This window comes from Protopterus annectens, chromosome 16.part0, assembly GCF_019279795.1.
Source record: "Protopterus annectens isolate FY-2018-M chromosome 16.part0, PAN1.0, whole genome shotgun sequence".
Classification (NCBI taxonomy): domain Eukaryota; kingdom Metazoa; phylum Chordata; order Ceratodontiformes; family Protopteridae; genus Protopterus; species Protopterus annectens.
Genome location: NC_056750.1, coordinates 506296916 through 506314388, shown reverse-complemented (window position 1 = coordinate 506314388; position 17473 = coordinate 506296916). Strand labels below are relative to the sequence as shown.

At 39.9% G+C, this 17473-nt stretch overlaps 1 protein-coding gene across 1 annotated transcript in view; it reads left to right on the top strand.

The window, feature by feature from the left end:
• Nucleotides 1-17473, top strand: part of VRK3 (VRK serine/threonine kinase 3) — a 1531785-nt gene that overhangs the window by 1375355 nt on the left and 138957 nt on the right. The window contains exon 10 of the mRNA XM_044058788.1: nucleotides 570-690. Within this exon, the coding sequence (XP_043914723.1) occupies nucleotides 570-690 (121 nt within the window). The remainder of the gene's footprint in view (nucleotides 1-569; nucleotides 691-17473) is intronic.

Genomic DNA, 17473 nt, shown 5'->3' with positions numbered 1-17473 from the left:
TTCGGTCCCACACTTGCATAATACATCAAGACAGTGTAGGAGAACCAACGGATAAAAGAGAATCTCTCTAGCTGTTTTTTTGTTCTACTTTTTTTTTTTTTTAACTGCCGAGATTTTCCGAGGGACAGTGCAGAAATACGAGGAAAATCCGGTCCATTTCTGATTCTTGAGTTTTGAGGAATGTACTTGATTTTTCTCATGTTTTGCTCTGTCCATCAGCATATACGAATAGAAAGTCTGGCTACTCAATGGTACTTTAGAGGCTGGACTTTTTTCTATTGATATATGATTGATTTACAACAGGCAAGTTGGTTGGACTGTCCAATCAGCGTGCTTGTTGAATGAATAGTAATGAGCCATTATTGTATAATTGTAAATAGTAATTATAGTTATAATGTATACTGTATTATGACCTAGAGGCCATTGGCAGTTAAAATATAATGCAACAGTACTTGGTACCATGATCCAGAGTCACAAACTATACGTCAGCTGAATTTATGTATGCATGGTATGAAATGCAATGTATTAAGTGCACCGACTAATTTTTAATGCAGAAATGTTTTTGGTAGGGCCTTCTTGTCGAAGTGACCTTGAGTCCCTTGGTTACTGTATGGTTAAGTGGCTGACTGGATCATTGCCATGGAGCTCAATGCTTGAGAAGCCTAAAGATGTCACGGCACTGAAACAGAAGTAAGCATATGACAGACTAAAAGAACATGATTGCTATTTGAAGTTGAGCATGCATTGTAACTTAACAGTTTGCATCAGTACTACTTGTGTTATACAGCATCAGTGAAACAGGACTATTTCATGCAGTTATTTCTTCATGCATTTCAACTGGAATTGTTTTGTTTACATAATTATTTTTATTATAACAAGATGTGAAGAGTGTTCATCCAAAACACTGGACTGCACAGGTAAAGAAGTGAGCTGTAGTACTTGGCAATATTCATCTAGAACATAGTACTAACTGAGAGCTAATTTCTTGGCAAATGGCAGTGTTACAAATGAGAATCTTACCAAATGGAGAGGAAAGGAAAGTAACATGTTGTGGGTAATTATATTAAAAAGTTTAAGAGAAAATTAAATGTTTTAGGTTTTCATCTTAAAAGATTCACAGTAATTAAGTTAAAAAAACAATAGTGTTTGAACCACTTGTGTCACATATATTAAATATAGCTTGCATTTTGGCTGATAAGGTAAAATATCTCAACTGACAGAGGCAGCAAATACTTGTAGTTGTATATTATTCTCTATATGGCAACTTTAATCTTCCTAGCTCCTCTACCTTACACTATTGTCACACTACCGGTTTGCCCCCTTTATGCATACAGACTCGTGGGGCGGGGGGACCCTCTGAAAGTCCAAGGACAATAATTAAAACCCATGAAAGACCAAAAATATAAGTGTTAATGGAAAGCTGTATACTATTTCTGAGATTGTTTTATCTCACAAAATTACCTTTGCTGTGAGGTATAGCGATCTCAGAGATAATATATGTAAGTAGCAGGGATGTAGGTGGTGCAATGGTGTAGGGTAAAGGGCTCCTGCAAAGTTGCCTTCAAATTACAAGAAGGTTTCGAATTTGCTGTTTCTGTCAAAATCACAGTTCAATATGCAAACTGTCGGGACTTGTAATATCTGGCACCACACTTCTTTATATGGAGCCTAGTAGGGATATGTAAACATTCCCAGGCCAGGTACAGCTTTAAGAAGTTACATAAAAAGTTACTGATCACTGTCTTGCTAGCAGCTGGCTCTTCAGTTGACCATAAGGAATGCATCAGCATAAACATACAGTTAGATATCATTGAATTAACACTTTTTGTAAGCCATCTGCTAGTCTTGCACACATTTTCTCAGAACCTTTTAGCTTCGTTCTACTCTCCATGTTTCGGAGTTCAGACATTTTCCATGTGGTTGTTATGGTTTTAAGTGCTGCTTTATAACTGCATAAAGCTGAAACAAGCTTGGCCTCCAGCTCCTACACCTGTTAGAGGTACCTGACTGTAGTAAATACAAGAAAAATGTAATTAAAATAACTTGTAATAAGTGTCAACATGTGTACTCAGTCATTCTTTTTTGATCTTTTGTATGTCTCTACATTGGGTTTTGAGATTCTGCACTGCATTCAGGGTGCACTACTAGAGCAGCAGACGTTGAAACAGAGTGAAACCCAAAGGAATTAGGCCTTGCTCTGTGACTTAGCTTTGCACCATAACATAAGCCTCCACTCCAGGAATACATTAGCCTCTTAGAGAGTTGACTTTCCCATCATCCAGTCCCAAAGACCTTCTTCTGCTTTTCAGACTCCTTTCAACCCTTTTCATATTGTTTTTAGGTTCACTTATAAAGATGGAATGTATGTGAGTGCTCGCCATATGTATGATCTTTGAGATAGATCTCATGAGTGGATGCATCGTTCCCAATTTTCCATTCTCCTTGTGTGGGTAGGCTCCTGTAACACATGAATGTTTATCAAAGTGGTTATCAGGTAGAACACACTGGATGAGGTGTTTAGTTTACCTTGTAGGAGGCATGTGTACCACATGACATAAAGATGGCTGTGACTAGGCATTGTCATATTTAAAGCAACATGCTCCGTATACTGTATCCATTTTTCTTTTAGTTTTAAAATATATTCATATTTATTTTATATGCATTCTGTGAGGTAGCATGCATTGTGTTATACTGATCACTTTAATCTTAAGTTTTCACTGAACACATTTTTTTTACATCAAATAATATGTTTGTATAGATTCAGAAGCTAAATTAATAAATGCAGTATTTCAATATTTAGTATCATGATTAACTCTGAAACTGTCCCTATGATTTGTCTGGTTTCTTCAGTAGTCTTCCAGGTCTAGAATGTTTGATAGGTTTATTCATTTTAGAAATCTGATGTTCCTTTTGGACACTTCGTGCTGCACTTTACATTTTTTCGGAAATCCGATTATAAAAACTTTTTTTTTCCATCTCTAGGCTATCACATTTCACACAAGTCTGTGCTTTATTATGGCATTACTGATTGTGAAACTGGTTGCTGTTCTTCCATGGACTTTGCTTGGCTTGTTGACCAACTGTTAGTGATTTCAGGCTGTGAACCCCTCTTACTGTGCCTCAAGGCTGAAAATTTTGTAGCCTGCTGCTATTTTACTCATAGTAATATTTCTGTGTCTGCCAGTTTCCCTTCAGTATTTCTTTTACTTTGTATTGACTTTCAGTTATCGGTAGTATAGCTGAACTAAGTAATTTGCTTTTCAGTCTTTTGTCAGTAGAGTTGGTAAAAGATCACCCCCCCCACACACACACACACACACACACACACACACACTGTGTAGTGTTCTTATTTTTCAAAATTTTGCTGCTCCTGTTTTTGTGAGATTTTTCACTTGATATTTCTCTCAGTTTGCCCAGTAGATTAAAGAGTTTTGGGACTAGACATTGTATGTCTGAATTCCCACAAACACACACTTCTTCTGAATTCCTGATTTTAGTATTCTGCAATTTGATAACATCAGGTAGCATCCATCTTGAAAGTATAGACTTTAATGCATTAATCACACTTTCACTGGTAGTGTCTATCCTTCTAATTGTTTCAGGTGCCCTTGAATGATCATCTGCACATTTAAGGTATATGGTGTATTTGAACTGGAACACATATGTGCCCACTCTGCTTTTAGACATGATGATACTGTTTATTACCATGATGGTTATGCATTGCATTAGTTAAACATCTCTTCTTCCGGATTATATTTATGGTATACAGTGCATATGACACAGCCTTGCAGTATGTGCATGAGTCAACATTCTATTCCTGGACATTGTTTGTTGCTGTCACTTTTCAGTGTACTGTTACTAGAGTGATTCCTGTAGCATGAGTGTCTTTTAAGTTGCTGTGTTAACTTTTATTTTTGTCAACTTTTAACTTTCTTCTTAAAGAAAAATAAGACTGAATTTATGTTCTTTGCTCATGCCATCCCCTTACTGTAATTTCTGTAATTGAATACATTTATATAACAGTATTGCTATAGCTATGGAATTATTTGTTCTGTCATTGGTAGTAGGAGCTGAATAACTCAGACTGCCTCGTTGTTATGTTTTTTTCATGCTGTCTGATTTGTGCCTGTCTGTGTTTCACTGTCCGATCATATTTCTTTATATTTTTGCATACTTTGCAATCTTGGAGGTGCCTTTGTGCAAAGACTTTATGATTATGCCTTGCAATGGTTTATGGCCTGTTTCCACCTAGACTTCTTTATAATACAAATGGTCTTGGAATTTACCTGATTCATACACCATTGTTAACGGTCATTTCTTCCTGAGCACGCACACACACACACACACACACACACACACACACACACACACACACACACCTATTTTGTGTGTCTATAAACACTGTTGATCACGTATGCCTTTTATTTCCTCTTGCAGGGACACAACTCTCTTACCATTTTGATTGTCATGTACTTGCAACACAGCTGGCTTATTTGTATTATAATATTTTAGCAATGATGCTTCTATAATAGGTTTCTTAAGAACTTCAACCCCCTCTTCCAGATCATAACTGCATTCACATGCATCGCCTAGCTCTAACAGCTTCCTTAAATGCATAGTTGTTTGAGACATGTTAGGTACAAACTTTGGAAGATTCTGTATCATTATTAAAAACCTCGCTAATGTTCTCTGTGTCATCTGTTTGTAGCATTTGCATGGTTGCCATGACTTCATTCCTCTTGACATTAGAATATGAATTGTTAATTTCAGACTTCTCTCACTTTTATATTTGCTTGTATTTATGTACAAAAGTTGTGTTTTAATCTATTTAGCAGCTATATCAGCATCTTGCTCTACTCTTTATATGTCTGGCACCATATTAGAAAATTGTCATTTATGTTTACAGCACCTATCTGTGCACAGCTCTTTGGAATACCTCTTGTACTGATTAAATACCAGGTGGAAAGCTAAAGACTCTACAGTCCCAGTAGTGCATTAAACATACACATTATGGAGTTTCATCTTGCTTCATTTTCAGAGCGGCCTGGTTTTTATGTACTACTGAGATGAATTAAGCATTTGGCATTGGCAAAATTCTTTTGGCTGTAAGCAATGGATAATGCTTTATTCTAAGCACTTTATTCAGATCCTGTTGAACAGTATACATTTAAACTTGTTTTACTTTCACCCATTCTCTTGACATTGATTGCTTCTTAATGACACTTGAGGTTTCCATTCACTTTGTGTCTTGTGAAGTTCTATTCCATTTTTCTCCTAAGAGCTACTGGCATTTTCTTTTGAGTGTGTGTCATTGACAAAAGCATCAAGGTTAATTTATATATGATATTATGTTAGCAGACTTAAACCTGTAAATAAATCGGCATAGACATGAAATATGTCAAACCCATATCTGCATCTCTTTAATTGTTCCTTAATATTTTACAGGATCACATTATTTGCTTCCAAGCTGCAAATTCATTTTCCTTTCCTATCTTCTTACAAGCTAATTGGCTTAAAATATTAGAATGAACTTCTTTAAGTGCTACAATTTGAAAAATATCTTGCACTATTTGATATTCCATTGCCAGTCGATTTTGAGACATTGGCTTTACTTGGTGTCTTGAATGTGTTAGTGACATTCGTAGATCTCTTCTTACAGTGCCATTTAATTCAGTCCATCCATCCATCCTCAACCCTTTTCCCATTTTTGCACATGGGGTCGAGGTGTCACTTCTGCAGTGACAATCATCTCAGGCCAAGGTTTACACCGCTGGGTGGCTAGCTCAGCCGTGGTAGCTCGTTCGCACCACTCATGCGCACACACTCATCTCTGGCCAATTTAGAGTGTCCAGTCCACCTACTGCATGTCATGGAATGTAGGAGGAAACCTACATGACCACAGGGAGGACATGCAGACTCCACACAGAAAGCACTCCAGCCAAGAATCGAACAGGTGAACCTCTTGATGTTAGGTGACAATGCTAATCGCTGTACACTGTGGCCACCATTTAATTCAAGTGCTTCAACAATATCTTCAGACAACTTATAACATGCTGGGCCTGTTGTATATTTTAAATTCAGTATTTATTTTGTTAATTGTGAAGTTTCTGCCAACTTTCTAACTTGACTTTTGTATCACTGCATGAACTCCTTTTTATCTGAAGAGGGACAACAAGCAGATAACTTTCATGTTTCTGTTTATCAGCTTGCATATTCTTTTGCACAAACATGTCCTTTTTCCTTTTTTTTTTTTTTTTTTTTTGTAAATAGGTTCCTTATACTCATGGAGTCTGCAAAACTGATAAAATGGAGGACAGTGCTTCTTGTCTTGCTTATACCTGTATTTTAGTGTACAAAGCTTCATAGGTAGGTACTAGGCTATCGGCCCTAGGGTCTATATAAGCCTAGCCAAAAAGGTACCCTGGCTTTCTCCACCCAAGAAAATTGTTTTCCTGTGCTCCCTGTCGAGCAAAGCCACAGAGGTGATCCCCGGGGTGAATTTCCTATTTCCCATCCAATCATCAAGATTTTTCTTGAAGAGTGCTAATGAGGAGCTTTGTTTGATATAGATAGGTAGTTTGTTCCAGAGTATGGGAAGTCTCTAGGACAGGAATCTATCCCTCCAGCATGTTCTGTTTATTGTTGTGACAATGTTTAGGTCCCTAGAGCGTAAACTCTGGGTTTGACATAGCTTTGTATGTTAGGCAGAGATCGCCTCTAAGTAGGTGATATGCGACGGAGTAAAGCTGGAGTTTTTTGAGACAGTCTGTGTAGGGCATTTGTTTGAGGCCGGTAATCCTGTTTGTGAGGTATTTCTGCAGCCTTTACAGTTGTTGATGTCTTGTGAGGTACAAACCAAAAGGGGCGTTGTACTCTATAATGGGTCTAATGAGTAATGAGTAGAGGGGAACAATGACCTCTTTTTTTCCTGGATGAGAAACTTTTTGTGATGTGTGCCACGTAGAAGGATTTTCTGACTACTGTGGTGATGTGATTCTCAAAGGAGAGGCTACTACCCACCTGTGACCCAAGGTCTCTTATCACACTTTCGGTGTTAAGTAGACTACCACCTATGTGGTAACTCATGGGTACAGAGTTTTTACCAAAGGGGATGACAATGCACCTTTTGGCATTGAGCTTGAGGCCGTGGCTTTGACACCAGGCATCTGTCTCAGTGAGGCCCTTTTGTAGGATGTCTACATTGTTAGGAGTTTCAATTATGGCTCCTAGTTTGCAGTCATCTGTGAACTTCGTTAGCCAAAGACCTTCTGTGTTAGCCTGTACTTTAGAAAAGTAGATACCAAACAGAAGAGGGCCCAGAACAAACCCTGTGGTACTCCACTTGTCACTGGTCTGAAGTCCGGTTTGGAGTCTGCTACTTTCACAGTGTGGGTTCGGTCAGTGAGCCAGTTGGCAGCCCATCTTGTGACATAGGGATTTATACCTAGTTTAGTGAGTTTATCTATACTTCCAGAGTGGGGGATGGTGTCAAAAGCCTTGGCGAGATCTAGATAGGCTGAGTGAACCACCTTACCATTGTCTGCGGCTTTGGTGACTGCTTTAAAGAAGTCTATCAGGTTTAGGAGACATTATCTGCCTTTTACAAACCTGAACTGGGTGGGGTCCAGAATTTGGAGATTATCAATGTCTTTGTGTATAAGATCCATGATGATATGTTCCATGGCTTTGCAGACCAGGCTCGTTAGGCTAATGGGGCGGTAGTTCCCGGGGTTTCTGTGGTGGCTCCCCATTTCTGGAGTGTGATAACAGTTGCTGTACACCATTCAGTGGGCACAAAGCCTGAGGTGAGGCTATGATTGAACATGGTGCTTAGGTGGGTTGCCAGTTCATTCTGCAGTTCGTGTAGAACACAGCCTGGGATGTTGTCAGGTCCCATGGATGCTGTGTTCTTGGCTTTGGAGAGTGTGGTTTTTACCTCTGCAGCCATGATTACAGAAACTTTGCAGTCTTCTGGTGTAGAGATGGGTCATTTAGGGAGTGAGAGGAGTCTTCTGGTGTAGAGATGGGTCATTTAGGGAGCGAGAGGAGGAGTAAAGTTAGCACTGAACCTGTCTGCCAGGATGTTGGCAATATCAGTTGGTTCTGCATATTTAGTGCCATTGTGCTGTAACTCAGAGCAGATCTGAGTGTTGCCATTGAGATTCTTGACCTTGCTATGGAATGCTTTCTGGTTGTCTTTTGAATCAGTGGCAATTTTGTTTTCGTAACCAGCTTTGGAGGATTTTATGAGGGATCTCAGCTTCTTACTGAGGCTGACCAGGGAGTTCCTCCAGTCATGGGATTTTACTCTTTTTTTTGCAACAGTTTCTTTCTTCTCTTGTAGAGTTTGTGGCAGGGGACCACCAGATTGGCTTCCTTTTTTTTTTTTGGAGGATAGCATCTTGGTTCTGTTAGGGATAGCACGATCCATGCACTTGTGTAAGTGCTTATAAAGTACATTTGTGTAGGATTCAGCAGTCATACTTCTATTGTCCGTCTGCATGGGGGTCGTGAAGTTTGCCCCTTCTGTCTTAAGAAGCGTGAAGTTGGCTTTAGTGACATTTTTTACAGTGGTTTCCCTAATGTGGGGTGGGGTCGGGATGTGGCTGTGTAGGGTGATTAGCTTGTAGTCAGATCTGACCAACGAAGAGTTGACCTCTGGTGTGGAACACCGGTCACCCATGTTGGTAATGACCAGGTCTAGGATATTGCTGCCCCTGGTGGGGGTGTGGATAAGTTGATCCAAGGCATTGGAATTGATGAATTCCAGAAAACGTTGAGCAAAAGAGTTGGTACATGAGTAGTTTTCCCAGTTAATGGTGGGATAGTTGAAATCGCCCATTATTAGGGCGTTGGGTTGTACCCTGATATTTTCCAGTGTATCAAGAAATGAGGAGTGGGAATCCTGGGGCATGGTGGGGGATTGAATTTCTGAAGCAGTGTGTTTTCTGCACACGTACCATCTCCCGTTCTTGTCCTTATTGCTGTTAACTGCAGAAAGACAACTACATGATGCATACACAGCTTTACATATTTTTGCAACTTTACTGTATGTTTTACTGGACGCAGCAATTATGAGAAAATAATTGCAGATTTTATGCAGTTCTGCACACTACCTATTCTCATTTTATTTCTCATTGTTTGCCTTTTTATATGACTCATCTCAGGTCCAGTCCCACAATTAATTCCTTTAACTGTGTTCTTTTAATACCACTTGTTCTGCATAGATCTACAGCTTTTGCTAAGTCCAGGTCTGTTTCATCAAATAGTCTGCACTTAGTTTAATTTCCTATACAACCACAGATTATTTGTATATCTTTTTTTTTTGCCTCTGTACTTACCAACTATCAAGCCTTCTCTACGTTAGACATTGCACTCTCTGAGTTGTGTATATGTATGGGGGAGAGTGGACATCATCCAGGCAGCCATGAGGATGCTTTTGTTGTCTTCAGCATACTGGCAAGGAGAGCTTTATCTAATTTTTATGGCCTAAACCTCCTCCTGGTGCTGAAGTAAGAACTTGTGTTACTGTAAGGGCTATCGCTGCTCCTTTTCCATTTATGTGTACTCTGCCATATTCATTGACAATGGCTGCTGCTGTCATTTGCATAAATAGTCAAGTCCACATCTTTCTGGTATCCGCTCCTTCATCATGATAAGTTTCAGTTGTCCAGCTAGGGCTGTGTCATCAGAGCAACAACAGATGAGAACCCTTTGCTGTCCCCACCAGGATCGTCATGCCCCGATGCTGTCTGCTTCCTGAAAAATAATAGTTATTCATTCCCACAAATAGATTCCTCCAATTCTGCAAATATTTCTTCACCTCTGGCTGCATGCAGCATAGTTATTTTTTTAGTAATGCTCAGCAGCAGTATGGATGGAGAGGGTCCCCTACACATAACCGAAACGTCACTTACCCAACTTTCACATAATTGAGCCGAGAACACAGGAAAGACAAAGCACTGACCACTCGGAGCACCAATGGGGAACTAACTAAGTAACCAGTTGGCCAACCCAACAAGAACACTAAAACGGAAGCAAAGACAACACACCTACGTGGGGGGCTTCATCCCCCACACCCTCTAACTAAATATTCCAACTCTGAAATCACACTGCCGTGGAGATAAGGGGCAAAGGTCGACATGCTGGCCTTGCAGTTACTTTCCGTTAGTTCCCTGTCGGTGTTTTGAGTGGTCGGTGTTTTTTCCTTTGGTGTTCTCGGCTCGATCATGTGAAAGTTGGGTAAGTGGTGTTTCGGTTGTGTCTAGAGGACCGGGATGGGCTACAGGGATTCATGAGGTGCTTACTCAGACTGCCTTCTTGAAGAGAAGAAAAAATGTGATACCATAACACAAGAAATAGAATAGTTTAATATGTGCTTTTGTCCTGAAATTACAGGACTTCTTCAGATAGTAAAACCCAATTCAAACAACCCTTTTTAAATATAAAACACAATTTCTCATATGACAAAATTCATCCAGTGCAGTACTCATTTTATTTAAAATGCATTACACAGTTCTAATGAAAAAAACAACTGTGCCCTAACTAGTAAATTCACTAACCAATGGTGGAAACACAAATATTAAAATATATAAATATATATATATATATATATATATATATATATATATATATATATGTATGTGTGTGGGTGTGTATATACGTGTGTATGTGTATATATATATATATATATATATATATATATATATATATATATATATATATATATATATATATATATATACACACACACACACACACACACACACACACACACACACACACACAGTATACCAAATGTTAAAAAAAAAACACATGGCAGGTAAAAAAAGTAACAAAAAAATATTCATATGTGAATATGTAAAACAGATGGATATAATATATTGTGGTTAATGACAATACAAGGCACTTAGTTAAACTTGAGTGATATTAATATATTATACAATGACATAATACATGATTTGCTTTATGAACAGTACAATGTGTAATTTTATGTTATTTTTAAAAAGGTGAATAGAAAATGTATAGTTATTTGTTCTAGGAAAGTTAAGAAACTTAATAGAGATAAGTTAGAATATGCGAGAAAAAAAATGTATCCTGACCCAATATTTTGTGGTGATAGATACAGCAAAATAGATTACATAGGGAATGCTAATCCTGAGCTACTTACACAGAATGATTTTTTACCCCCCACAATCCTCAGCCCCCTGAACCCATGCCCCCAGGGGATCAAAAAGGCTGTTAGATTTGAAAAACAGAGAGAAGACTCAGGAACAAGTATCCCATACAGACGAACGATCACATTATTCGCAGACCAATAGGAGCAAGGGAAGGAAACTGAGAGGTTATTATTAAGTACTTATTCCACTTTGGAAGGTGTTTCTATATTCCTAGAACAGATTGTCGAGCATAATATTAGTACAAGCTCATTGTCCATCCATTCTAATAACTGGTTCTTATTTGATTTTAATGAATTAAATATGGAAGACAACACGACTGAAATCAGTATGAGTGGACCAGTTTCCTCTTCATCTAATATTGTTTTTGAACAAAATGGATTTAGGATTTACGACAACAGTGGAATTAATGTTGCTGATAAATTATTTAAAATCTTCTCTAGAGGTTTTACCTTTGTTCCAGCAAGGATTTTGATTTGGTTGACAACATCCTTAAAGTCGGACTATTGACGGGGAAAATTAATTTTTCCTTGAGTGTGCCTAACACCCTGTCCTCAGAGACATGTTTACATAGAAAAAGTACTTATAATCCTCTCTTGTTGCCTGCACTAACCTTTTTTGAAAGGCTGTGTGAGGAGGAGCTTAGAAATTTGAACAGCAAGAAAAGGAAAAGATCTGTTTATAATTTAACCAGGGATGAAAGCATATTACTATACCAGTCGTCCAACAATCCACATATTTGTTTTAGGAAACCGGACAGGGGAGGTGGGGTAGTGATCATGGACCACAGTACGTATGTGACCAAAATGCACCAGTAACTGTATATTATTTCCATCTGTTTTACATATATGCCTTTTTTTACCTTTTTTACCTGTCATATTTTTTATTTTATTTTTTTACATTATTTTGTGTGTTTGTATATGTATAATTTTGTTATATAGCATATAACCAGATTATTTAGTAGTTGTAAGGTGTGGTAACAATTAGTGAATCTACTAGTGTTAGGGCATGGTTGTTTTTTCATTAGACTTGTTTAATGTATTTTAATTAAAAATGAGTATTGCAATGGATGAATTTTGTCACATGACAAATTGTGTTTTATATTTAAAAAGGTTGTTTGAATTTGGTTTTATTAATGAGTTATGAATTAATAACTTTCAACTTAAGCACTCAAGCCATTCATTTCTCAGCCCGACACTTGCTCAAAACTCATAGCAAGCACTTATAAACCCTAGCACTAGACCCTCCTGTACTGTACAGAAGGACAAGGCTCTCTATTAGACATTACCAGCCATCCAGTAAAACAGTTCACTGTACCTATCCAGGCATGTCCAAAGTGCAGTTTCAGGTGTACTCTCCAGTCCAAATGGTGAATCTGGGCATTTTGAGACAATGTTACAACTCCCTCATGTACACAGACAACCCTCTCCTCCTACCACCAAACACTAATACATGCAAGAGATGCAGTTATACACCAAAACTGGAGGTTAAGCTATCTCAACCCAAGAAAGGATCAGACAGTCAAGAGGAGAAGGAAAATACATGCATCACACCACCAGTCTCACATAGACCCATTAAATTAGCACCGGCAAAAATCACACATAAATGCACGAAAACATACTCAGAGGCTCTAAATAAAAATCTGAAAAAGCAACAGAGACCTCCAAATCAAACATCCAAGCAACCTCCACCCCGCAACAGAAACCATGAAACACATACTTCACAAAACCAGTGTGCATGCAGTCACAGCCCTTAAGGCAATATAACATACTCAACATACTAGTAATAGGTGACTCTATAGTCTGGCACGCTGACGTCCCACTCACTAGGCTGAATAAGGAGAAGGTTACTGTTAGCTGCCTATCGGGTGCCAGGATCCGCCACATAACACAAGCACTCGGGTCACTCCAGAACAAGTACAAATACGACTCTGTCATTGTCCATGTTGGTGTGAATGACCTGAGCTGTACCTCCCTGAACTACATGAAAAGAGACATGAAAGAGTTCTCTGATCACGTAGCCCAGGCCGGTATGACCCTGACCCAGAGTAGCATCATGCGCTCACCAGGAATGATGCCACAATATAAAGAAAAAATTCTCAGTTTCATGAAAATGGCTAAGTTTCTGGTGTCATTCAAAGGGGATCCAGTGACTGTCCACCTGGGATGACATGCTCGACAAGCCACGCTGCTTCTCTAGAGACGGCTTGCACCTGTCACCCTTAGGGCTTTCAAATACTGGCCAAGGCTCTTGCCACACCCCATAGTGCCTTTTTTAGGCAAGTCTCAAAAGACAAACCCACTGCCGTAAATAACACAAGAAACAAAAAACTGAGGGTAATGCCACTCAATGCCAGAAGTCTAAACCTCAAAATGCACGCACTCGAGGCATTCCTCAGTATGGAGAAAATCGATATATGTGCAGTAACAGAAACCTGGTTTAAGGCTACAGAGAGCACCCCAGCACTACTAGGCTACAAACTCATACCATACATTTCGTCCACAGAACCCGGACCGAAATACAAAATGCAGGGGCGTATCCATATTCATCAAGGATAACCCACACCTCCAGGTTAGTGGCACAACACGATGCTTCAGAGATCATCCATGTGCAACTAACAATGGGCAAAACTGCATTTCAAATTGTAGCTTGCTGCAGATCACCCACCATGTCCCAGGACCCCCATTCCACGTTTCTGGAAACACTGGGAAACTTAAAGGTCCTACCAAACACCCTAATATTGGGTGACTTCAATTACCCAAAAATTAACTGGGAGAACTACTCAAGTACTGACTCCCTTGCCCACCATTTCCTAGAATTTATAAACTCAAACGCCCTGGATTAACTGGTCAGCACTCCCACCAGAGGTGACAACATATTGGACCTGGTCATCATCAACATGGGCGACCGGTGTTCCACACCGGAGGTCAACCCCTCGCTGGTTAGATCTGACCATAAACAAATCACTTTGGATATCCACATTCCGCCCCCATCCCCAGACAAGGAAACCACCGTGAAAAACTTTTCAAAAGCAAACTTTACGTTACTTAAGACCGAGGTGGAAAGTTTCAAAGCCCCCATACTAAAGGATAACGCTGTTTAAGCCGCAAAATCTTTTACTAATGCATTCTATGGGCACCTACAAGAATGCATAGATTGTGCTATCCCAAGCAAAAGCAAGACTCACTCCTCCAAGAAAAGGAAACCAGTCTGATGGACTCCTGGCATAAACAAGCTATACAGTAGAAGGAGGAAACTAGTACAGAAAAGAGTAAAATCCCAAGAAGGGAAGACATCCCTGATCAGTATCAGCAAGAAACTACGATCCCTCATAAAATCATCCAAGGCGAGCTTCGAAAGAAAAATTGCCAAGGACTCCAAAGATAACCACAAGGCATTCTTTAGCTATGTCAAGAATCTAAGTGGCAATGCTCAGATCTGCTCAGAGTTGGTGCAGAATGGCACAAAATACACTGAACCGACCGATATCGCCAACATCCTGGCAGAGAGGTTCAGCGCAAACTTCACCCCCCTCTCACCCCCAAAAGGGCCCATAACCATACCAGAAGAATGTAGAGTCCCTGAAATCACAGACACTCAGGTTAAAACAGCCCTCTCCAAAGCCAAAAACATAGCATCAGTGGGGACTGGACGGTGTCCCAGGCTGCGTCCTACACGAGCTCAGACGAACTAACCCCTCACCTAAACACACTTTTAACTCAGCCTCTCCACAGGCTACATACCCATAGAGTGGCGCACAGCAATGGTTATTCCACTCCACAAAGGTGGAGCCACAATAGACCCCGGGAACTTTCGCCCTATAAGCCTGACTAGCTTGGTCTGCAAGGCAATGGAGCGCATCATCATGGAACTCATTAACAGAGAAATTGGGAACCTCCAAACACTAGACCCTACCCAGTTCGGCTTTGTTAAGGGCATTTCATGCCTCCTAAACGTGGTGGACTTCTTTGAGACAGTTACCAAGGCTATAGATGAGGGAAAGGTGGTACACACAGCCTACCTAGACCTCGCAAAGGCCTTCGACACCATTCCCCATTCTGGTATTAAAAGATAAGTTCACCAGCCTGAACATAAACCCCTATGTCATAAGATGAGTTGCCAACTGGCTCATGGACAGAACCCACATGGTGAGAGTTGCGGGAGCTAGGTCCAACTCTAAACCGGTTATAAGTGGTATTTCCCAGAGCTCAGTCCTAGGACCCCTCCTGTTCAACATATACCTCTCAGAGGTACAGGGAAGCACAGGAGGACTATGGCTGACCAAGTTTGCAGACAACTGCAAACTAGGGGCTATAATTGACTCTCTGGCTGACAGACATCCTCCAAAAGGGTCTCACTGAGACAGATACCTGGTGTCAAAATCATGGCCTCAAGCTAAATGCCAAAAAGTGCATAGTCATCCCCTTTGGAAAAAACAAAGTACCCACAAACTACCATATAGGTGGTAGTCCCCTAAATACGGAAGACGTAATAAGGGATCTGGGGACCCAAGTAGATAGAAATCTCTACTTTGATAATCACATTGCCAAAGTGGTTAGAAACTCCTTCTACGTGGCCCACCTAATCACAAAAGGGTTTAAATCCATATCAAAAGAGGTCATTGTGCCCCTCTACTCATCAGACCCATCACAGAGTACAATGCCCCATTTGGGATGTACCTTACAAGACACCTGCAACAGCTGGAAAGACCACAGAAGTACCTCACTGGCCTCAAACGAATGCCCTGTGCAGCTCGACTGAAGAAGCTCCAAGCTGTACTCTGTTGCATACCGTCTACTCAGAGGTGATCTCTGCCTGACATACAAGGCCATGTCCAACCCAGAATTGATGTACATGCTCCACCTAAGGAAAACCTTATCCCCTCGAGCCACACGCTCTAGGGTTCTAAACCTCACCACAACAATAAATAGGATGTGCTGGAGGGATAGATTCCTGTCCCAGTGACTTCCCATGCTTTGGAACAAGATTCCAGTCTACTTTAGGCAGAGCTCCTCGCTAACACTCTTCAAAAGAAACCTTGACGAGTTGATGGGAAACAAAGTTTACCCCGGGGATCATATCAGTGGCTCTGCTGGACAGAGGCACAGGGAACTAATCAATGGGGGCGGCGAAAGCCAACACATTCTGGCTAGGCTTGTAAATGCCTTCGGGCAGATAGCCTAGTACCTACCTTTGAACCCATGGATGAAAGCGCTTATTAAACTATTGTATTTCTTGTATTTTGGCATTGCATTTTTTTCTTCTGTTTTGGTTACTGGTCATCAATTTGGTGTTTTTCTGCCTTCTAGAAGAAAGTAAATTCCAAAAGATTGCTGTCTGAGCAAGTGACTTAATGTGGTGCAAGTCCCATCTATAAAGCAGGCTTACATCAAAGTTAAGTCACTTACACTGAGATCACATTTTTAGAAATGAGACCCAATGTGTACCTCATGTATCTGCATGTAGGAAGGTATTAGTGTATTTTAAAGCTGCATGTCCCATGTACTGCATTCTACTTTTTAGACTTCCTGTACCACTTTAGTATTGTTTTTAGGGATAGTCATTGAGATTCTACTCAACTGCTTCACTGACAGCAGTAATTAAAATATTTGTGAGTACTTGAAGTAAGATACACATGTGAGTGTTTTCCATGTCAAATGGTCTTGGTGAGCTTCTCAAATGTAGGTACATTGAGTATATTAGTCCCTGTTTCCACCCATTTTGCTTGACTGGAATTAGCCACTGCATTGTGGTAGTTGGGCCTACTTTAAGTAACATTTATTTATAATTCTGTAACTTTTAACAGCAAATGTGTTTTCTTCAAATGGTATCAAGTTTTAAATGGGGAAGATCAAAAACTGGAGATCTTTGGATTCTTGTCTTCATTGATTTAAATGTTTAAAATACAAACTGTGTACAGTATTAAAACATCATTAAGTAGATAGAAATAATCAATACAGCAGAAAAAATAAAGTCAAAAGTGAAATAACATTACCATAAACTGTGGAAGAAAGGGCCTTCTAAAAGAAGCCTCAAAAATCACAAGTTTTAATTGAAGGAAGTAATGAATTCTACTGGGTGGCTACATGGTAGACAGGAGTTTGTCTGAGGTCTAGAGGCACCTGTTAGGATTCATCACCAACCCCTCTTTAACAGAACTCAGCACTTCCTTCAAATAGGATTTGTACCATTCGGACATGATATGGAAATACCAACATTTAAATGATGCGTCTACAGCAACCAGCAGCCATTACACGCCCTTCAGGGCAGGAGGTGATGTGATCTGAATGTGGTAT